The 23,672-nt window shown below is 41.4% G+C and overlaps 1 protein-coding gene across 3 annotated transcripts in view; it reads right to left on the reverse strand.

Moving 5' to 3' along the window:
* The window catches only part of bsna (bassoon presynaptic cytomatrix protein a), a 105,132-nt gene that overhangs the window by 24,096 nt on the left and 57,364 nt on the right, over positions 1 to 23,672 (reverse strand). For 2 of the 3 annotated variants that reach the window (XM_047570507.1, XM_047570426.1), the window contains exons 3-8: positions 13,674 to 14,132; positions 5,003 to 10,363; positions 4,204 to 4,245; positions 3,466 to 3,636; positions 2,813 to 3,069; positions 1,327 to 2,263 (exon numbers count right to left, since the gene is read on the reverse strand). In XM_047570507.1, the coding sequence (XP_047426463.1) occupies positions 1,327 to 2,263; positions 2,813 to 3,069; positions 3,466 to 3,636; positions 4,204 to 4,245; positions 5,003 to 10,363; positions 13,674 to 14,132 (7,227 nt within the window). The remainder of the gene's footprint in view (positions 1 to 1,326; positions 2,264 to 2,812; positions 3,070 to 3,465; positions 3,637 to 4,203; positions 4,246 to 5,002; positions 10,364 to 13,673; positions 14,133 to 23,672) is intronic. The other variant, XM_047570343.1, reaches the window with a different exon arrangement.

A 23,672-nucleotide genomic window follows, 5' to 3' on the forward strand; every position in this document is an offset into this window, starting at 1 on the left:
ACTTGTATCTTTTTCAATTGAGTCAGTGTTTTCTTGAAGATAATCAGTGTCATGAATAATGTGACCATCAAATGAATGTAAATTAAGTTTATTTTAATCCTGTGTGTACAATATCTACCTCTGTTTTTCTTCTGCCAAAGATGATAGCTGCAATATGAATTTGTAATTTGTAGATCACAGTGTATCATGTGCTGCTTATCATGTCAATCTGCGTGGAGGCGTCAACGTAAAAATAAATCCCCTCAGGGACCTATTAATCACCTAATTGTAGCGTGTAGTAGAAATACATTCCAACTAATACCTCACAGTGTAAGGAGAGAAAATACTGCATTGTGTGCGACATGTACACATATTAAAGGGGTCATTCATTACAGCGTTCACACTGTAACAACTGTTATGACCAAGTGTTGATGATGAAGGGGGGGCATTGTAACAAAGGATATAAAAGGCACACTCATAGTGGACTGCATGGTGTCCTTTATCTCCCTTAATGCTACAAACACTTAGGGCTGATTTGACAATGTCAACAGGGTGGAAATGGATAGCTCCTGTGTTAGAGGACATTTTTAAATTGGGCCGACTAAAGCTGAAAGAAAGTTACATCTTACATTCTTTTTCATCACTAAGCATTTTTCTTAAATGTATTCCTTTTCTAGGCATTAATATGATTTGAAGTACATTTCTTGTTGTTTAAGATATAGCTGTCTTGCACCATATTCAGAGGTAAGCGTTTTTGGATTCCAAAATCACAATGACACAAGTGTTGGTTTTATCATAAACCTAGTAATCATAACTAGTTACATATCAGGTAACATGCAGAAACATTTATTCTTTGCCTAGTTTAATCATATTGAGGTGGTTTGTGGGATGGTTGCTCATCACAAGCTTTCTAGAATAAAAACTAGACTCCACTTTACACAGCAGCTATTGTTTTCATAGAGTAGGTGTCCCTTGCTTTACATGGAGGAGGTGTAAACTCAATAACAACGCAGAAAACAAAACAAGCATCTGAAAAGTCCGTAACAAAGGGATGTAGTCATTGTACATGTACATCCACAAAAAACATTCATATAACTCACAAAATAAAAACAGGGCAACGTAGAATGACCATTCAATATTAATGCCTTTGCAAGTTTTGACTCCACCGTGCAACAGAAACGAGTGGAACTACTGAACTACAGTCTAGCTGGAAGATAATGTGGATTTTTAACGCCCTGTTCAAGGCTGTAAAAGGTCATCAGTGTTTGTCATTTAGTCCTCATCATTTTCCCATCATTTTCAATGATGCTGACTGTGTATTTAGTTGGGTGGGTTGGATGACTTTACCTGACTCTGGAGTGCTTGTTGCTGATACAGGGACAATCTGGCCTTGGTGTGCTCGTCTGTTGTGGGGCTGAGCGGCTTGGGGTCTGACATGGACCTCTGGGTGCTCTTGATGGGTCGGGGGACAGAAGGGTGCCTCTGGGGAGATTCGGCTGTGTAGGACTTCTGCTGAGGTGTGACATGGGCTTTGTTCAGACGCTCACTAGACAGAGAAGTCTCCAGTAGGCGGTGAGGGGACACTGGGGAGACAGGAGAGTAGAGGACTTGCGGAGATTTTGGGGCTGTCTGCTGCTGCCGGATGATGCTTGAGATTGACTCGTTGTGGAGGTGGTTGTGAGGCTGATAGTTGATGTCGAGTGGGTCAGGGCGGCGGCGATCAAACTTGGCTGCATTTGCTGCAATGTGTTGCTGCTGGCGCTGCTGGGTTAAAAGGTCGGCAGAACTAGACTGGTGAGTTCCAGCGCTGGTAGAGGAAGAATACGGACTGACTGTGGTTGGTACACTGAGCTGGGGAGCTACAACGCCCTGTGACTGGGCCTCTGGGTCAGTCTGGCATGCTAGAGATTGTCCTTTTTGGGTACGCTCAGGTCCCGAAATGTAGTGGACAATCTCTACTTTATTGGGGTCAGGTACTGTCACATGAATTGCTGGGGAGACTCTGCCTAGGTGCTCCACTTCTGTCTGGCAAGACATTTCCCTGATGGTCTGGATGGCAATACTGGAAGAAACCATCTTGGAGGTGTCAGTTTGGTTGCCGGTAGCTGCAGTGGACGTAGCGGCGGTGCTGCTGCCAGCTGCACTGGACTCTGAGTGCTTGGAGAAACGGGAACGTCTTCGGCGGACTGGATGCTCAGTCTCAGCCTTGTCCTCGTCATCATCTGTTTGAACAGAGCAGTCAACGCTGCGACCACGTCTCCTGGTGCGATGACGCATCATGTACCTGGGATGAGAAAGAAAACGATAACAGTTATTCATGAACACTGGAAGTATTTTTAAAAATAATACGGTGCAGTAAGTTGGTTTGTTTAAATTTTTTTTTTAATAAAAAGTAGTGTGGGAAAACAGAATATCAGTAGGTTGTTAGCAAATAATGTGGTAAAAGAGCTGGATTAATATTGGCCAAGGAAATGAGAAACTTTATGAACAGGAACATTGCGGGCAGCATGCATAAAATAGAACAGCCTGTTCAAGTTTTAACTTCTGAAAATAGTGTATGGCGTGTCAAATACTTTGGTATTATGGAATGCTGTCTTTCTTCGAAATTCTCAGAAATGCGACATCCTTAGTCTGTGTGAATGTATTTGAATGAATTACTCATAAATCCTGCAACTAAATTTCACATAATTTTTTGATTCTAAATTGCAGCAAAGTGATTGAAAAGACTACCATGGTAACCACACACGCACACTTACATTTATACCCACTGCCTACATGATCCAAACATGCACACATCTGTCTACCCATTTGCTTCACACGCAATCATTGTTACCTCTCCTCGCCGTCTTCGTCATCAGTCTGCACACAGCTGTCCACAATTCTGCGGGGAGAGCCGTAGAACACCACGCCATCTCCGTCCATGCTGTCCCTGGTCAATCGGGTCATGGAGCTGTGTTTCCTCATGTTGGTCCTGTTCTCCATTTGCTCCTCCTGGCTCCTGAGGCAAATCTCTGATGAGGAGTTGCGTAGGGAACGGGAGCCAATCTGAGGGTCTATGTAGGGGTGGAGCGGCTGCCCGTTCATATCCAGCTGTTGAAAAGAAGTTTAGGGGAAGTTGTTTTACCACCCACCACGTATTCAACTGAGATGCAGGACAATGAAAGTCAATAAAAGAAGTGGATGATAGGTAGAAGAAAAAAAATTAATAATGCAATGAATAAAGATCATGATGAGTACAGAAAAACAATATGGTCAGCTAGAGCTTATGAGGTCATTTGGTTAACAGTGTCGTGCATAAATTACTTTTTTACTTTAGGATGCAATATTTTATCTGATATCATTTATGCTTTATCAGAGACAAAAATGGCACTTGACAAAATAACAAGCCAAAAGTGTATGAGTACAAGTTTCTAGATTTACTGAGATTTACTGTGCAAATGAGAATAAACATCTTGAATCTTTAATGTACTAGTGTTCTCCACTCACCTGCATGCTCTGACCTACAGCAGCCGTCTTCTGTCTCTTCTGCTCTTCGAGCTGCTGCTGGAGCTGCTGCTGTAAAGACTGGATCTGGTCTAGCTGAGACTTCTGCTGGGCCAGCTGCTCCCGCTGGAGGACAAGTTGTTTCTCACGCTCGTGCTGCTGCTGCTGTAAAACCTACAAGAGTGTCGGTGGAACGTGCAGTAGAAAGAAGCACACGTGGGTAAAACCACAGAGAGAGGACAGAACAGTAAGGGTGAAGAAGGGAGAGGGAGAAACGTTGAAACAGAAAAAATATAAGGATGGAAAAAAGACATTATGACAAAAGAAATTTGAGAGACGGAGAAAAGTGATAAAAAGGACACTGTTGTTGATGTTGTTCTTATACAAGATGATCACAAATGCAAACAAAATTGCAAAATTCCCAAAACTGAATGCGGCATGGAGTTATTATTATGCTGATGGATTAGTTCTGAAAATGGTTCCAAGTTAGTCAAACTTGTGCATATTTGCAAAAACCAGAATGGAAGTGCAACATAAATGAAGTGCAGTGCGTACTGGTAATTGATTTTTACCAGTCATATAATGCTCATAAGAAAATATTTAATGCATTTTCTTTGTTGCTAAAAACAAGCTGTTGCAAATAAGGAGGTGCAGATAAGGATTTTTGCATATACTGTAGGTTATGAGATGCATATTAAACATTCCATTTCTAGTTCATTCTCATTAGGAAGGCTTCCACACCTGTTTAACAGACTTAACTTGAAAGATTTTCAACTGCTTGTTCTATTAAAAAAGAAGAAAATTGTCATGTTAGCCTTTCAGTTAACTCTATAATATCTACACAAATATTTTAGAAGTGCAAAGCAACACATTAAAATTGCTCACTTCCTCTTGAATGTTAACTTTTTACAACACAGGCGAGTGTATTTTTTTTTAGTATACATAAACAGTATATCAGACCAACAAATGGAACATGAAAGCACTTTCCCTTATTTCCGAATATAAAAAAGATTAACCAATGACACATGAATACAACTCTACAAACAACATTTGAGCATCATATTGTTCACTTCACATATTTCCATATTTCACATATACATACTACAAGCAAATCCATGCACATATCACAGACAGAGAATGTAAATTAAATATAGCATGCAAACTTTTCTTTCAATTCTAAAAAAAAAAGTAAACAATTATTTTTTTGTAAAAACAGAATGATCTTCTATATGCACATTTAGTGGGCTACTTTTTTGAAGATCTGATAGGAGTCAGGCATAAAAAAACATGCATAATGTATATAATCTGCAAGTTTGTAAGAATTATTTGTGTGACTAATGCATCTTGCAGAAACAAACTATATAAATGAACATTAACCATAAGCAATTTAAACACTATAAAAATATACCAATAGAAAATATACCACAAGTAACACCACCACAAAAAAAAAAAAACAATACCTAATGCAAAAGTAATAACCACAAAACATCAAACAAGACACCAACAATCAAACTATCCACCGCTCTGTTTCTCCCTCTACCTGTTCCTTGATGTTCTGAAGCTCCTGTAATTCTCTTTGCACAAGAATCTGCTCTTTCTCCCTGTGCATTTTCAACTCTATCCTTTCTCGTTCCAGTTCCTCATGCAGGCGCAGTTGACGGAGTTTCTCCAGCTCCACGCGTTCCCTTTCCATCTGCAGAAGCTGCTCCTGCTGTCGGTGCAGCCTCTCTGCCTCTGTTTCCCCCTCCTTATGTATGGCACCTGGTGGAGGGAAGGGAGGAAGACCACCTGAAATGGGTAGGCCACCGGTGGGAGCAGGTGGGCCAAGAGGAGGTTGGGAGTAGCCATGGGTGTGTGAAGGACCTGAGGGTGGATAGGCATGGGCTGCTGAAGGAGGTTGTGACTGCTGAGCAGTTGCCGCTTGTTGCTGTTGCTGCTGTTGGCTGTTCAGGTGTGCCTGGGACAGGTTTATTGGCTGATGCTGCGGATCAGTTGGTATGACGGTTGCTCCTGGTACTGAGCTGACCCCTGCCGATGTAGAGGTCACTGCAGCACTTTTGCCAAGGTAAACTGGTTCATCTTGGACTGTTAAACTCGTAACTGTCATTGAAGCAGACACAGGAGCCCCAGCTGGTGCTGAAGTTGTTGCAGCAGTGGCTGAAGTTGTCTGGAGAAGGCCTGGTGTTGGGTAACGTACTGGAGTTTGTCCAGATATGGGCATTCTGGGGCTCATTGGTAATCTGGTGAGACTTGATAGGGGTACTGGTGTCATGTTCGCAGAGGGGTATGGCCTGTAGACACCTCTCAGTAGTGGGCGAAGAACAGAGGCAGGCTGGGTTGTGATCGGAAGTGTTGAAGCAATGGGAGTCTGAATGGTGGAATAGATCATCCCATCGGAAGACCTGATAGCAGCAGGGTACATGGCTCTCAGGCTTGCCTGCCTGGCATTGATAAGGTTGGTTAGTGCTTGACTGTGAGAGATTGGTTTTCCATCTAGTCCAAAAAGGAGATTCTGTCTCATGCCAAGACCTGCGAGTCTAGAAGCTCCAGGACCAGTGGGTCTTCCCAAACTGCTAAATTGCATCAAGTCTGGGTTGCTGCTATACCGATCTATGGAATTCAGTGCTGCACACATCCGACTAATTTCCCTTGCAGTTGTAGCACTGTACTGAGCCAAGTTAGCTTCCTGGAAGCTGGCAATGTCACGAGCAGAATAGCCATAATCTGAACTGATGTTAGACAAGGAATTATATCTCCTAATAGGCAGTGTTTGAGCTGCAATGTCTCCTCCATGGCGTAAATCTGTATAGGAACCATATTGCATCCCTATAAATCCTCCATAGCCCTGTTTCATAGCAGTTAAATCCATGGCAAGTTCTCCTGAGGCTTGGAGATGTGGTTCCATTTTAGAATGGTAGGACTGTAGTCCAGCATCAGCAAGGTTTGTATCAGACATTGAAGGCTGCAGTCTACCAGGAAATGGTAATGTGTAAGCCTTACGTCCATCCATTGGGTACTCATGATACCTTTCAGGTTGTCTTTCTTGGTCAGATTCGTAGGTGAGAGGTGGGGCAGATGGAGGCCTTATGCCCTCTTTCTCAGAACCACCAACACAGCTTCCACCAAATGGAAGCCGGTAGACAACATCACAACAGGCTGGTTGGTTGTCAGGTTTAATTTGGCCTCCTGTCAGATCCACAGCATCCTGCCCTTCTTCTACCTTCACTAACTGAGTCACTGCCCTGGCCGGTTCTGACCCTCCATCAACCTGTACTACCATGCTATGTGGTGATTTGCCTCCCGACATAAAACCAGGAGGACTGGGCTTTCCTTTTAGCTCAATGGGACCAGTACCATAAAGCTCAGGGTTAATGACTGGTGACACAGCACTAACCACAGCTGAGGCAGTGCTAGTCTGGCTGACAAGCAAGTCTTTTTTCAGCAAAGGTGAGATCTGGCCTGTAAGATTGTACCTGGCCAAGGCAGATACCTGTTGCTGCTGCTGTTGCATCTGATGGTGCTGCTGTAACTGTTGTTCAAGGAGCTCTTGCTGCTTCTGCAGCTTCTCCTGCTGTTTCTGTAACTCCCTCTGTTGGATGCTGAGGTCTTCCAACTTGGCATCAATTTTTGGTATTGTTGGGTCAGCTGGAGGTGAAATTGTCGGTTTGGTCTGGGAAAGGCACACTGCTGAACCCATGCCCTGACCTAGATCCATCCGGTTTTGATGGGGATCCCCATATACCGCTGGCTGTTTGGGCTGAGTCATGAACATAGAAGCAGCCACAGTGACACTCACAGTGGTTGGTGTGGTGATCTCCTGGGTGTTCAAGTTCATAATCAGCGGTTGTACAATTGTTGAATGTCTGCTACCATCTGATCCACCATGGTATTTTCTGCTCTCTGTAGCTAAGGAGGTGAGGTCCATTCCCTGGTCAGTCATGATAATAGGGGCTGGTTTGGTGGCTGTTCTGAGGTCTACAACACTACCACCATGGATCATTTGGCCCTGTTCCACTCTAGAAGTGCCTGGAACTGTAGATATTCTGCACAGGGAGATATTATCCATTGACATGGATCCTCTGGTGTACATGCTGGCTGTGGTAGCCATACTTGTTCCCACATTTACCTTCTCCACTCTTTGTGTTTGATAGAAGCTGCGTGTAGGAGAATACTGGTATGGTGGTGTGTCAGGGGGGCTACCACATGGCGAATAAGTGTCAAATGTTGATTGCCGGCTAAACCGGGTAGGCGAAGACAGGGGGGAAGTAGCTGTGTTGACTGTCATTGGCCTAGCTGGGCTTGACGGTGGTGAGTATGGAGCATCCTGGGAAGACTGCTGTCGATAGAGCCGCGGAGAAACTGATCGATGTGCTGTTTGGGTTCCCTGAGCCATCACTGGTGATGTAGGCCCAGAGCCAGCTGACTCCATTCGCAATGCTGAACTGAAAGTCTGTGTAGAAAACTCTGCTGTATTCCTTCTTGAAGGAGAACGAGTTGGACTTTGTGGTGGTGGCGATGGAGAAAGAGGAGGACTGGTGCTCCTGTAGTAAGTAGTATATTTGGGAGAACGTGGTTCAATAATTCTTTCAGTCGAGGATGCTGAGCTGTCTCGCACTTGGACACCCCTGGTCTCTCCCACCCTTCTGGTGATCACTTCTCTTTGACTGTAGGCCTGGGTAATCTCTGCAATTTTGCTGCATACACTTGAGACTGTAGCTGAGGATGTGGCAGTACTTCCTGTGTGTCTGCGACATATGTCAGACTGAGTAGATGTCATAGTGTGGCTTGAACCAGTCTGAGAAATAGTTACTGCATCTCTGGCATAAACTCCGTAGGCCGCAATTGTGGTGGCAGCTACTGTTGGAGTTATTCCATTTTTTCCTGCTTGACTTTTGAGCCTGTCTTTGTGTCCATCTTTTGCAGAGAAGTGCTGGGTTACTCTGACATCTGGGATACGTCCTCCAGTCTCAGCAAAGGAGACAGGGGCAGAGATCTGAGTGGGGCTGGTTCCTGGAGTGAGGAGAGCATTACTCTGCTCCAGAAGCTTAGCAAAGGCTGAGCCTGTGTCTAAGAGCTGTTTGTCTGGGTAAGAGCTCTCAATCTCAATCTCTACTTGCTCATCTGTGGCTTGCTGCATCTTGGTGATGTTCTGAGATGTTTGGCGGATTTCTTCATAAATATCTGTTTCTGTCTCTGCTGCCTCATTGTCATATCCTGTGCTATCCTGTTCATATTCATACTCATCATCATAGGCTTGTCCATTTATGTCTTCATCATAGTACTGCCCATGTCTACCATGTTGCTGTTGTTGCTGCTGTTGTTTTTGTTGTTTCTGAAGCATCTCAGCCTTTCTCATCATCTCCTCATATACCTCCTCAGCGCTCTTCAATGGCTTGGAAGTGGAAGAGGGTGCTGTGGTGGTCGTTGTAGCTGATGATTTCTCTACTGGTGAGTAGAGAGACATGAAGGTGGGCAGGTTGTACTCACTGCCTGACTTGTACAGTTTGGACTCATATCCCTCAGCCTCTGAGTCCAGACTCTGGGGGGAATATTCAGAAGCAGAGGAACGATGGAGCTCTTCCATTTCTGCTGCTTGTCTTAGCTCCTCGGTCGGAGAAGCATCTTCAATTGGTGAGAGATTACTCGGTGGTGTCTTGGACCTTTCTCTACGTCTTTGAGCCCTCAGCTCCTCCTTATCTCTCTTGGTCTTCCGTGCTGTGCTTCTTATTCTCTGTTGTTCCACCTCCCTCATCTTTTCCTGCTCTCTCAAAAGTTCCTCTTCCTCTCTTAGTTCATCCTCTTCTGAAGAGTCTTCAATGGTGGGAAGAAGTGGTCCGTGTGAGCGGTGGCGTGCTTTCCTCTGCTGCTTTGCCTCTTCCAGTCTTTGTCTCCTGCTGGGGCTACTGTCACTGTCTTCCTCCATCGATGAGATGGAAGTAGGAGACTGTCCTGAGCCATATGAGGATGAAGTGGGTGGCAGAGTTGAGGAGTAATCACCCCGAGAACGTTCCTCGGGAGATCCTGTCAGGCTTTCCATCTCGAGCTCTGGTTCCCGGTCAAGACTCAAATCATTTTCATTGCCCAGCTCCATGTCTCGGCTGTAGCTATTGGTGTTATTAAGTTCAATGGTTTTAAACCGCCTCAGGCCTCCTTGTGATGCCATCACATCTTCCTCACCCTCTTCCAAGGAGCCTTTATAAACATCAGAAGAGCTCTTGGTTTCCTCCTCAAAACTGCTGGAGTGGTGCTGAAGGCGTCTCTTCTCTTTCCCTGAGTCAGAGATGGTGTGCTTATGGTGGCTTTTCTTGGGTTTCTGGTAGCCATATCCTTCATCTTCCTCATCGTCATCTTCTTCCATCTCCTCCTCTTCTTCATTGTCTTCATCTGCACTCATCTCCATTATTTGTCTCCTCATGAATTCTTCATCAGTCATTTCTGTGGGCTCCGCCTCCTTTTCTTTCTTTTTCTTCTCTTTCTTGTCCTCCTTACCTTCTTTTCGTTTAGCCTCCCAGTCACCTCCATCTTCTTCCTCTTCCAGGATATCCTCTAGTTCCTCATCTGAGTCGTATGCATCTGGGGGGATTGACAGAGAACGTGGGCGCTGTTTCCCTCTGTCATCCAAGTCTCTTTCTCTGTGCTTCCTTCCTCTTCTGTCTGCTTTTTCTTCAGAGAAGCTCTTCTCCAGCAATGGCCTCATGGAGCTTTCTAGCTTGGTGATTTCAGAAGGGCTTGGTGGGGATCCTCGCCCACTGATTCCCCTCTCACTTAACTTCATCTCCTCCTCTTGAATTAGACCTGTAATTTCACTGTGGGAGCTGGAGATGCCATCAGAGGAGTAGCCTGTGTCGCTGAGGCTCTGAGGACTGCGTGACAAGTCATGGGTGCTGTTGTTTTTAGTATCCTAGAGAGAGAAGAAGAGAGAAATAAAATGCATTACACTTTGGGTAATTAATTTAAATCTTCATTAACGTAAATAGTGAGAATGTGCAGATGCACGTTAGGCATATAAATTGGCTTAAAATTTAAGCCCACAAACCCATTCAGATTCTGAATTTAGACACAATATGTCATATAGTAATTAAATTTTTTAGAAAACGTAAAAGACGCAAGGTGGTCAATATAATTAAATATAATGGAATTCAACAGGTCTAAATAGCACAATATTTTATTTGATTTAGATTCATATGAATAGTAAGTGGGCTAAAATTAAATCCATATAATCAGTCTTATACAAATTTGCTAAATTGCAAGAACAAATAAATAGTGAGAGGACTGAATTGAACAAGAGGTTATATTCATACACAGGGTTTGTGGAATTATATGGAGTAACACTACACAGTCACAGGCAGTTAATGTACACGTGGTAGAGGTTAGATAAAGCAAAATTAAAAATAAACATTTAACTTTATTTTCAAACGCATCTTGTTTATAAATTAATACATTTTACAGCATCAAGACAAATCACATTGTTATGCAGTTATCGTACTGATTATAGTTGTTAGGTTTGTTAACATTTTTTGAGCCATTGATGGATAGAGGTTAGTCAACTATTTGTGTTTGCTGTTTAAGTGTGAAAAAATGTTGACGTTTTGACAATGATCTCAAAGTAAAATACAAAGGTTAATGTGATTGAAATGTAAAAACTACACAAAACTCATTCATCAATGGCTCTTTCTCAGATGACTGGTAATAACATGCCAAATCAAAATCTCAAAGGGACTAACCTGGTGAATGAAAGTGGGGATGGAGGAAAGAATACAGAATAGATAGGAATTATGGAAATCTTTTCTATAAAATGATGGTTAAAATTCTTCAGAGACTGTACTTTGAGGCCTCTGTACTATAATTTCCTAGCAGCTGTCAGAATCTGAAGGGGACTGAAACACCCTTTCTTGAGAGCTAGACCTCGGAGATTTAATGTTCATTACGTGACAAACTTTTGAAATATCTGAACAGTAACAAAATACACTAGTTACATTATCTCCCCTGTTTATACTCTGTCATCAATGTAATCAATGAATGCCATGGACATCCAACTTATATCCAATTACGGGGTTCCACTTATTTTGAAAGTAACTTTTTTAAAACTTATTTAAAATAACCATCTTTTTATACAATGCAATTAACAAACCCAGGCTGGCCTGAGTGATCATATTAATAGAAATATCGTTCACAAAATAATAGGGGCATTTGTATACCAGGAGACATTTAATACAAGAAATAAAAGCAAAAAGTTTTACAAAAGGAGGTAAGGAGCACAAAGGTCAAGAAGAATTATGACCTGACTGAACAAGAAAAGCTACAGAGGGAAACAAAGTCGTTGGAGACTATTGAGAGAAAATATTTAAGCACAGTAGGTCAAAAATGAAACAAGAATTAAACATTTCTGCACGTAATCCCCAAATAATACCATATGATTGTAGAAAAAAGGATTACAATACCACTTTAAACCTAAAGTATCAAAGTATTTAAAAGTTATACATATATGTAAATATAAAACCCAGTTAAATGCAACTGCAAATAAGAGCTTACTGTAATGCAATTGTGATATAATTTTAAATGAATGAGTTTTCTGAATGAGTTTTCTTATGTATCAGAGAACAAGTTGCAAGATGAGCTTTCTTTTGAATTTCTAACGGCAAGAAACTAATGGCAACTTGACACCCTTGCTTTCTTTGTTTACTTTGATGTTACCTTTATTCCAGTGTTGTTATGAGAAGAAATACAAAAGTTTTGTACGAATACATAGAATTTAGCATATTCAAAGCAGAACTGATTTCCCCAAGATCTGCTGTAGTTCTGTTATTAAAACCCTAGATCAAAAACATACAACAGACATATCAAATCTATATAAGCAGAATGAAATGTAGCATCAGACAGCCTCTTGCAGGTAAGATTTATTAAGATAAAAGTTATTAACATCTTCTTAGATCAAAGTCAAGCTTTCATATAAAATGTGCATCCGGACTTTAGTATTATGTGTTGAATGTAGATGCATTTTGAAGAGTTTTAGGAGTGTATGTTTTCAGAAGTTCCACTTTCTCCTGAGCCTTAGGCAGGTCCCAGACCTCTGATAACCATCCATTTCTAAGATTTGTTCAACAGTACAAATCAGTTTGGTGTTGTGATCATTTATGACTTTTTCCACCAGCAGAAAAAACAGCCAGCCAATGTGAGCTGTAAATGGGGGCGGCATCTTCTTAGACAACTAGCTTGCTGCATGGCTACGTTCATAAAAAAAATATAAACAGAAATATGGCAACAAGCATGAAAGCATGGATGTGACTGACATAGTTGTACACATTGACTGTTCAGAGGTTTTTCTTCCATCACTGTAAGAACATGATGAAATCCCCTTGCATTCATTACCATAAGTGCAATTCCACTGGCCATATCCAAACAATACATTTAAACCTGATGTAAGTCTGAAGAGATTGAAGGAAATGTAGCCTCAACTCCACAAGCTTTAGACTGTCTTATGATTTGTTCAGACTGTCGGCCCACATCTGTCCAGAATGCACTGACTTCAGTCTGAAGTCTGGACTAATTTAAATAAATACTGTAAATAATAATGTAAAACTGCATTTCTCGGACACTGACACCTACATTTCTACTACAGTAACCCATGCAGATACGCTGGAGATGTCTGGAGACACAAATCCAATATGATCACTTGCAAATAACAGCATGTACAGTTTGTCCTGAAGACATTTCAGAAAAAAAAATAAATAAATAAATTTCTGTCTGAACAAAGCCTCAAGCTAGGGGCACAGAGGCTAAGACTTTTGGTCCCTTGATTTATAAAGCCACTGCATTAGGTCCAGCGCCATGGACTGGAAGTTCACCATGGGCAAACATGGGCCTGTAGTGTACACTTCTCTGGCACTGAGCAAAAGCAGAAGCACATTATGTTTGATGTAAAAACAGTGTAAATGTGAAGCAGGGCCACTATGACACGTTATACATATAGATATACAACATATACGTTGTTCCATAATGTAACTTTACTTATTGTAACGTCTTGCACATATGCCTGTATGTTACACAATGGTTTCCATAGAATATTCACAGAAAGTGAAAGTTTCATTTTCCTTTACTTGTTTTTGTGGTACCGCATTATTTAATTGGTACAATTTTGGTACTTTTCCATTGTTTAACATACAGAGAAGTGCTCTGAACTATATTATTGTTTTAAAAACAATCTGACTTACGTCATAGTGCCTGGACTTCTTAATTTCCTTGATCGGTGTGATCTGCTCTCCTTTCTTCTGTGAGGGTTTGGTCTCTTTGGCAGTTTGGTTCTCAGGCTCGGTCTTGGTCTTCACCTCTGTGGGTTTTGGCTGTTTCTGGGCTTCCGTGGTTGGTACTGGCGCTGTAACCGGTGTTGTGGTCTTGGTGTCACTTGGTTGTTTGGCGGCCGTTGGCGTAAAGGGTCCGCTGCCACCAGTTCCCGCCTGTGGTTTCTGTGTCTGGGGCTGGGATGATTTGGGCCCCTGCTGAGCGGTAGGTTTGTGGAGAGGACTTTGCTGACTGCTTGGCGTCTGGTGACGAGGTGAACCCATTGGTTGGTGCTTGGGTGAGGGATGAGGAACAGGAAGCGGAGGATCGTCGAGACCGCCTCCGGACATGAGGCGCTGGGTCTGGCAGTTGAGACATAACCATTCTTTTTTCTGCAACACAGAGAAGACAAACATAAAGATGGTCATTGACAAGTGGCCTGCTTTCCAGCATGGTAATGGTTTGTTATTAAATTACTGCAAGATACAGTCAATAAAACATATTTGTAGACACATTTATTGTGCCACAGATCACATGTATTCAAATTCATCGCTTTCAAAAGGTTGTGTTAAAGTGCTAATACTAAGCTCAAAAGGAAAAGACTCATTCAGGCACTAATGCACCATGACACAATCAGGGAGGCTTGTTTTGAACATTTGAACATTGATGTTGCTGGTGTAAATAGCTCTGAGGTATGTGTGTAAATGTTATATGCTATATCTAACACATTATGCCAATATGTTGTGTTCTCCTTCAGTTCTATAATTTAAATAAAACTAAATACTTATTCACTTCCATTGACCTGGCCCCAACCTCAGCCACAACCTAATTGCAAAACTGACCCTAAAACCAAGTCTTACCGGGTTTAACTCTCAAAAAGCAACAGCGCCCAACAAAAAGGACCCCACTACAATAGTATGCCATGAATAATTGGTCTTCAGAGCTTGACAGAACCAACACTAAGCAGGGACACACACACATGCACGCACGTACAAAGTAAATTCTGGAAATCTTATTTTCCAGACAGAGCTGTCAGAGCTGCAGCAGGCTAAGCTGAGCTGACACATGCTTCTAAAAGGCCAAGTCACTCTGACAGCTACACCCTATTTTCACCACATCACCTCCACTTAAACGACTTCATACGCCGTGAGACAGAGGGACAAACAATTAAGACAGTGAAGCACACGCACTGAAGTTAAATGTATTTAAACCTTTATAGATGTTTTGGTTCTTTTTTTTTAAAAAAAAAAAGAAAAAAAAAGAAATGAATGGGCAACTGCTAAAACTTTAGAGGCAACATAAAAAAGCAGTATAAACCTTTACTATAGCACTTTAAACTGTAGTTAGATTCTAAATCAACGTATCTGAATTACCATTAACAATACTTGAGGTCTTTAAAAAAAAAAGAAATGAAAATGAAATGAAGAAAGGTGCTTCACCTACAGACATTAATATTTAATTACAGAATGACAGACTGCCTGATTTCACTGAAACAAACTCTGACCACTCTGCTAAATCATTGACTTTCAAAGTGAAATGGTGCAGAGTTGTGTATTTATATATTCAAAAGTTAGCGCAATATCATTAATCACATTTAGGCTGTTTTTGACCACCTTTTACCTTCAGCTCCAGAAGGAAAGATTTGACTCCTTAGCTTTTATGTATGTAAACTGACCCTTCCTGCAATCACCCATAGATGAAGAGATGAGGCCTGCTGTGAACCACTTTTTGATGGTCCAAAACTCCAAATTCTACAAAGAAGATGTCTATATGCTACATGGCTGCTGAAGTGAGGGTGTAAGTAGAGGAGGAGACCTTGTTTAAAAATGAAACTTCTAGGTTTTCTAAAACTGCCTTCTACCCTAAACCACACATTTATCAGTTAGGTTGTACTGCCTTTAGCTGTGCTTCACTAGTTGCATACAGCACCTGTCTACCCTTCGCTGATGAGTAGGAAGGGTACAAAAAGTTTTGTTGAGTTTTTAAGTGCAAACAGCCCTTTGCTATTACTGAAAAAGATGCTGTGGAAGTGACTCACAACCATAAAGTTGAGACTGGACAACATAGCACTAAGCTGGAACTCATTAGAAAACTTTGGGGGACAATTTGCTTTAGGGTTATTACTCAAGTGAATTATATTATTATGTTATTTTCAACTAAATGCAATCCTTTTTAATCGTATTTATTTATTTATTTAATTTTATCCATGCAATAATAGCCACTATTCTCAGTGAACACCACCAGCATCTTCTGTTTTTTCTCTGTCTCTGAGTTTGTCTCTATGCAGGACAGTTAATGCTATTTGGGGCTGAAAAGCAGCTGTATTACTCATGTAATGAATAATTGACAGCCGCAGCCCTCCCTCTTCAACACTTATCTACCATCTATGTTCTTTTCCACCCACTCACCAAATCCTCTCTCTTTCGCTCGACACAAAACTCCCCAAACCCTCTTTCTGCTGTAGCTCCCCTCTCCTACTCAGTCCGTCTTTTACAACCCTCCTCCTTCTCAAGCCTCTTTCATCTGGCTCCCTCTCTGTCTTCCTGTGAATCCCTCTGAGAATTTATTAGTGATTAGGTGTCATACAAAAGACTCCATCTTCCTCAGAGACCACAGGGACTAATGCTGTTTTGGGCCTAGCAGTGGACTCTATTACCTGTTATATCCAGTACAGACAGGCAAAAATAACACCATTAAATCTTTTGTATCAGTACAGTTTTACATTACGTTTTTTATGAAGACCAATAAAAGCTGCAGGAGGCAGTGTCAAGGTTCTATGTCTGTCTTTTATTTTGTGATCATGTTGGAGTTTGGAGTTTCCTGTTTTATTTCGTCAAGTTTCTTAGTTTCCTGTCTGTTGGACTCCTTGTGTGTTGTCATGTCTGTCTGTGTCATGTGTTGTGTTTCCTGTTTTATTTTCTTAAGTTCTGGATTTCCTGTCTTGTGCCTCCTTATCCCTTTGTTGTTCATTGGTTTCACCTGGTTTGATTGTCATGTGTCTCACCTGTGTCTTGTCATCCCTCAGCTCTCATGTGTATTTATAGCCCTGCCTTCCCTTTGTTCCTTGTTGCGTTGTTGATGTTACCTCGTCCATTTTTCCATGTTTCCTTCCATGTCTCCATGCCATGTTTCATGATTCTTTTTGGTTTTGGATTTTCCTGCCTCTCCTGCAGTGCTTTTTCTTTGTTAGTTATTACATACTTTTTTTGTTTGAACTCCCTGCCTCATCCTTAGTCCTGCATCTTAAAAACAACTATAACATGGCTGATTTATTATCTGTGGATTGACCTAAAGTTTCAGCACTAACTGTATTTATATCTCATTTGTCATGAAGTGGAAAAAGCGGTGACTATCAATAATACTGCCACCTTAAAAGCACAGCTCAGCATCAGTGAGGTTTATTTATGTCCCATTTGAATGTTTTAAAATTATTATATGAAGACAAATGAATAAAAGTCAGTGTAATGCAATGGAAATGTGTGTCTTTGTGTGTACATGCCCTTAAGCACTACACTGAACAGCTGTAAGACCGTTGAATCACCTTTACACTGGAATGTGCTTTTCCAGAGTGAGTACATTCAAGTCTACAAGTAACATCACATGTGTGTGTTTGTGTGTGGGTGTGTGTCTGTGTGTACCCCAGCAGTGCCCACTTAACCTACATAGCACAAACAATCCGGCCCTTTCTCCCCAGTCAATAACGCTCACTAAAATGCTCCATCAGTCGTAATTCTCCTTGTAGAGTGCTGCCATTTTTCTTTTCATCTGCTAGTTTCCTTCTGCAGCATATTATGCATTCAGTTTCTTTGGTTCAATATGCCGGTCCTTTTATAATCCACTGAGCATTGTTGTATTTCCTCTTAGTCTACCTTTCTGGGGTTCTTTTTGTTCGTTTTTCTTTCTGCACTTTAACATTGGGAAAGGAACAGGAAATGACTTTCATTTATATGCCTCTGTCACACTACAGATCAATCAACCACAACATTAAAACCTCTGACATGAGAAGTAAATAACATTGAACATCTGGTGACAATTCAATGTTCTGTTGGGAAACTTTTGGACCTGGCATTCATGTGGATGTTACTTAGACATGTAGCACCCACATAGATCAGACCAGACACCCCCACCCCATAGTAATGACACTCCTTGATGGTAGCAGCCATCCCCAGCAGGATGCAGTCTGACACACACACAGAGTCTGGAGTTTGGTTGTACTTCAGCTCAAAAGATGCATATTCAGCAACCTACAACAAAGTGCTCAAAGGCGATATTGTGCAAGGGAGGTAACACCTCGAATTTGATTAAACATTTGACAAAGCTAGCATTTTTTTAAAAGACGAGAAATGTACCGTCTTTGATAGCCTGCGAGACCCCGCGCCCCACCCCACACACATCTGCTGCCGCTGTTAGTGGAGTTAGCAGCATGTCCGGAGAGGAGAATAGTGGATACACTTCTGTTTTTACTGCGATAATTATGACGGTTTGGTTTTGTTAAATTTTCAGACAAACAACAGAATTTTATTGATTTTTTTCGTAGTCTTAGTTGTATTTATATCATTTCAATTAATATTCTGTTCAACTTGCCCGTCACAAAATGTCTTAAAAAGAAAAAGGCACCGTTTTTGGACAAAATTTATATGTTTTCCATTTTTTAAGCACCAGTACGGGCATCGGATAAAACCTTAACAGTAACAATCCCTTCTCAGAAGGCCCATGTCCATTCTCTGATGACTCACAACTGCTTTGGAGGCACAAAGGTGACCTACACAATATTAGGAAGGTGGTCATGATGTAATTTCTGATTGGTGCATATCTTGTAAATCTTCAGTTGGTTCATAAGTGACATACACATGACATAGTGTGAGCTGAGATGTTGGATTGGAGGCCTGAATTTCAAACTTTTATTGTATAAAAGTTCATTCAGCTGTAATTGGTCATTTCCTGTGATGAGATCTTTTCCTTTAAAAGTCAATTTCACGCGAGTCATTCACATGTTTTTTTTTCTTGCCGTTTTACTTTCACACATTTGCACTCGCAGTTTCTCTCATCTCCTTTCACCACACACTCACTCAACTTCCATCTCCCCCCTCCTCCCACTCCTCCTTGCCTGCCACCCTCAGTCTCCTTTTCTCTCCCTCCAACAGAGCGAGGGCTATTTTTACCCAGAATGCCATTGTTCTGCTCGAGCGCACACTTCCCTAGCACTGGCTGCCGCTTTAGGCTGCACTCCACTGCAGCATGCATACACTCATCCTCACAGAAATGCACGAATGCAGACACACAGTTCACTCAATGCAAAATGGAGGAGGCCTGTGTAGCTTGAAGCCTACCAGAAGGAGAGCGGGATGACAAGCAGAAGGAGGGAAAGGATGAGGGAGGAAAAGCCCACTGGGTGCAATGGAGGAAAGAAGAAAGAAGCGAGAGACATCACATGTGCACGTGAGTGCATGCACATACATAATAATTCAGCTCAGCCTCTAGTAACGAGGCTCCCTGCTGAGATGTAACTGGCTTCAAGTGGGGGGCAGAGGAGGAGAGACAGATGAAGATCCAGGAGAGGAAGTGGCAGCCAGTCCAAGGAGACATGAGAGAGGTGCTGCTGATCATGATGGAAGAGGTTTATAAAAACCAATTTGATGTCATCGGTGTCACTGATAAACTAAATCGTTTGACTTGATGCACTTAATAGGAATCACAGTTTCTATATCAATGACTGTATGGCACTGCCAACCGCTTTTCCAGTTCTCGTCTTTCACAGAGGCCAGAGGAAGGGGCTCAGGGTGATGGTGGACATACAGACTAGAATACGTGAAATGTTAGTAATATCTTCTGTGCCATGTATGTTTCAGCTGCTCTAATATTGTAGAGGAAAGAAATGAAATAAACTGCCAATTAACATTTTGCAGAGCTCAGTTGGCATTTTGCATGTTTTAGACGTATTTTTGCACGTTTGTAGCGTATTAACAGGTTTGAAGGCAGCGTCAAAAAAGATGACTAAAAGTGTAAAATACAAATTCATGAACAAAATAATCAGAACCAAAATAACAATAAATAACATTCAAGGCCAAGAAGGATCTAGTTCTGATTTTGGTCTTGTTTGGTTTGAAGGTACTGATTCACATGCAAACCTTTCATTGGCTAATGCCAGCACAAATTCATGCCTAGACTTCTTAGATTTCACTCATGGCACTAGCGTTGTTAAAGTATACATTCTGTTTAGTGTCCATGCCTTTTAGAAGAACTACAATATCCACCAGGACTCCCTCTCCACACACGCTGATTATTAACTTGATGTGTTGCGTTCATGCTGCTACTTGTGTGTAATGACAGGCAGAGAGGTGAAGGTCTGTCAGTCTACAGTACTGAGTGACTGTAGTTGCCTCTTGTCAGGTCTGCTGTGATATACCCCTTCCATTTTATTTTTAGTACAGGTCTGACACATTGGGTAAATCACCTGACCAAGTCAGTGAAGCAGGGCTCCTTTTGATGCTATGATTGGCCAGTCCTGGCCTGCCTTTCAGCCACTGCATTTTAAGCTAATATTCTGCAACTCAGCACAACGCACACGTCACAGACCTTTCATGACATGATACAGAGCCATGCATCCTCACCATTATCATCACCATGATAACCTCACACCCAATATGAAACATCCCTGTAGCAATACATTTTAACCTCTGGTCAAAGAGGCAGCACAAGAGTTATAGCAGGTCATAATTGATGAATGGACACGTCTGCTCACTTGATAAGTAGTGATGGTATCTGCTGAGCCGTGTGCTTGTAGCAGACTGCATAAAACAATACAGATGTGTTTTGTGGTTTCTTTCCACTGTGGCAACATACATGTCTTCTTACAGTAAGATTCACCAAGACATATCAGTGCAGTGAGCTAAATGCTGAGGTAAGCATGGTTGCTACAGCATGCTGTTGTCTAGCACATATTATGTTTAGCCTTTCCTAGCTTAGGATGTTAGTTTGCTGAGGTCTCCAATTTATCATCATAAAGGTGACATCTGATCAAAATGTACAACTGAAGGTAATGTGAATGTTGTTCTATATGATAAAACATTGTTTAAAATTAAATTTTCAAGACATTGTGTGAGTTTAGGACCGGGTTTCACCTCTCTGAGTACAGGTACATCACTTCCATCGTAGGTGAGCAGACTCACTTCTATATGATAACAAACAGCAGCCCTCTCCCACAAACATTTTCCTTCTGCTATTTTCAGAATTACTCACTGTCTCTACTACTCCCTCCATCTCTTCTTTTTACAGTTTTATTTCTTCTCTTATTTTCTTGGTGTACTCAACTTTATTCCTCTCTAACTTATTCCTTTCTCCCTGCCCGCTGGCCTTCATTAATATTTCATGTGTTTGAAACAACTGCACAGAAAGTGGATGTAATAAAAGAGGAAGAGGATGAGAAAGAAAACTTGGATGAATACCCAGAAGTTGAGAGACATAAATAGCACATGTATATTATTACCTTCTATGCTGTGGTAGAAGTAACTATGTACATTTACTACACATCTGAATACACACACATTTAAATACAATTTAAGGTTTTTGTACTTCACTTGCACGCTAAGTACAGTATTGATTCATATGACCACATACCATACATACATACCATACAAACAAATTTGTTTAAATACTTCAATGATTATACAACATAAGGATTTATGAAATATCAAACTTGTGTCTCCCGATCCTTTTGACACCTTCCAAAGAAATTAAACTCCTGACCTTTGCGCTCAAACAAATAAAACAAACCAATCAGGTGTACAGCACATATTTACATGCGCACTTCAAAGGGATGAGAGTGATGTACAGCATTTTGAAGATGACAGGACCAGGACAGGAAGTAGCGAGGGTAAAGATGACGATCGAAGCTTAAGAAGGAGAGAAAGGAGATGAATTAAAGCTGGAGGTGGGAAAAAAAAGGAGGGCAAGTAGAAAAAAGAAAAATAAATGAAAGAAGGGCAGGAAGGTGGGGGATAAATTATAGGAGCAAAAGGAGAATCTCCTTTTTTCTGGTTATATAACCCAAACAGGTTTCATTTCCATTTCATGGATATTTAAAAAAATGTCCTCTTCCCATTTTTCCATCACAATGGGCCCTCTTTAATTATGTAACCTTGCTGTGAGAGGAAGGAGTAGGCACAGTGTATATGTGTGTTTGTCTTAATGGTTATACATTATGTTTTATTGGCCAAATGACTGTCATCTTTTCTCTCCATACATATTTCCTTTCTCCAGCCCACCTCTTTCCTCTGCTGATACCAGGAGGACCTCAGTAGGAGGCTGTCATTAGCATATGCTGCGGATTTATAGCTGCCACTATGATGAACTCTGACGTTAGCTGAAGCTATGACTGTGACCATTATAATCTGATTTCAGATTAAACCCTCAGACAAAGCGGCACCAAATAATCTGGATCTGTTGTGAGTCAAGAGGCTAAAATAGCTTTACCACAGAGATGCACAAGTATGAATCATCTTAGTTTTATCTGAACATGCAACAAGCAGACATATCTAAATAATCACATGAACATTAAAGGAATAGCAATACATGAATGGAGATTTGAGAAATATGTTTCTTTGATGAGAAACTATGACGGTTTAATCTGTGGCGCATTCAGGGGATAGGGCTATTTAAGACTAGAGTGACTGTGGATTTTAGGAGCTGTGGGGATCGGAGACTTTCACTAAGTGTAACTTTCCAGTGACTGTTCTCTTAATCTCAGTAAGTCTAACCACACTTTAAAGTAGCCAGTAGCCACCAGTTAGAACTGCTCAGTCTGTAAAGAGCAGGCGTGAATAATGAAAGATGGATTCTGTCACTACTTGTTTGCACATGCAGTGACAGAATCCATCCTTCATTTCATACACTTTTCATTTTGTGTCCAAATCTGTGAAAACAGTCTATCTGGATGATTTCAGACATCCTATGAGAATACATATACTAATAATCTACTATTCATTCATTATTAGATTTAAAATGATGACAAGCATGTTGTTTGAGGAACCTGCACTCACCCAAAAGACAACATTTTCTTTTCCTCAAATGCATCCAAGAACATGTGCTGACATTTACAGGACAACAACACCTAGCTTCTGTTGGACAAATCAATTGTGTTGCCATGGATGGATGATGATACATTATAAAGGATTATAAAGAGGTCCACTGTACAGCCACTAATAAGGCCACCCAACCACCTTTTGTAGGAAGACGGCACACAGGTTGAAAAAAATGAAACATGTTTGTCTTTGGGTTTTGTTTTTAGATTTCGTCATAGTACTGAGGTTTGTGAACAAGGATTCTACCCCCACCAAGCCCTACAACTACTGTCTTATAATCTCTGAACAACTCCTAAGACAACACTTAACACTCTTCTGACCTTGTGCTTGTGAGGTTTTCCTGCTTTTACATATACTGGCCAGGGATTTGAACCAATGACCTGAATTCGACAAGCAGTCTTTGAGATGGTTGGTGGACACAGACCAAATACATGGTCTCAGTGTTTGACCCACATATGTGTTGCAAGCTAATCTTAACAGGCTCATGTCTCTTTGGGGCTGATGTACAAATGCACACACACAAATAAACAGAAACAGTGCACTACAAGTGTGTTTCCTTGAAAGATTTTGCACATGCATACATGCATATGTGTCTATACAGACAGTGGGGATTTTGACTCCTGCGGTAACAGGATGGCAGTTAGCCAGGGACAAAACAGGCCAGCTCTACAGTTAGCCCAGCGTTCTATTCACTGGTTCAACAAGCAGAAGGCAAATAAGTCAGCTAACATCTACAGCTGCTATATTGTGTGTTTTTGTCCTGGGAAAATCCATTGACAAAATATATGAAAGAATTACTAAAAACTTATCACCAGTCTACAGACACAGTTTTTCAGTCTTTCTTGGCTAAGA

This window comes from Mugil cephalus, chromosome 1, assembly GCF_022458985.1.
Source record: "Mugil cephalus isolate CIBA_MC_2020 chromosome 1, CIBA_Mcephalus_1.1, whole genome shotgun sequence".
Lineage (NCBI taxonomy): Eukaryota > Metazoa > Chordata > Actinopteri > Mugiliformes > Mugilidae > Mugil > Mugil cephalus.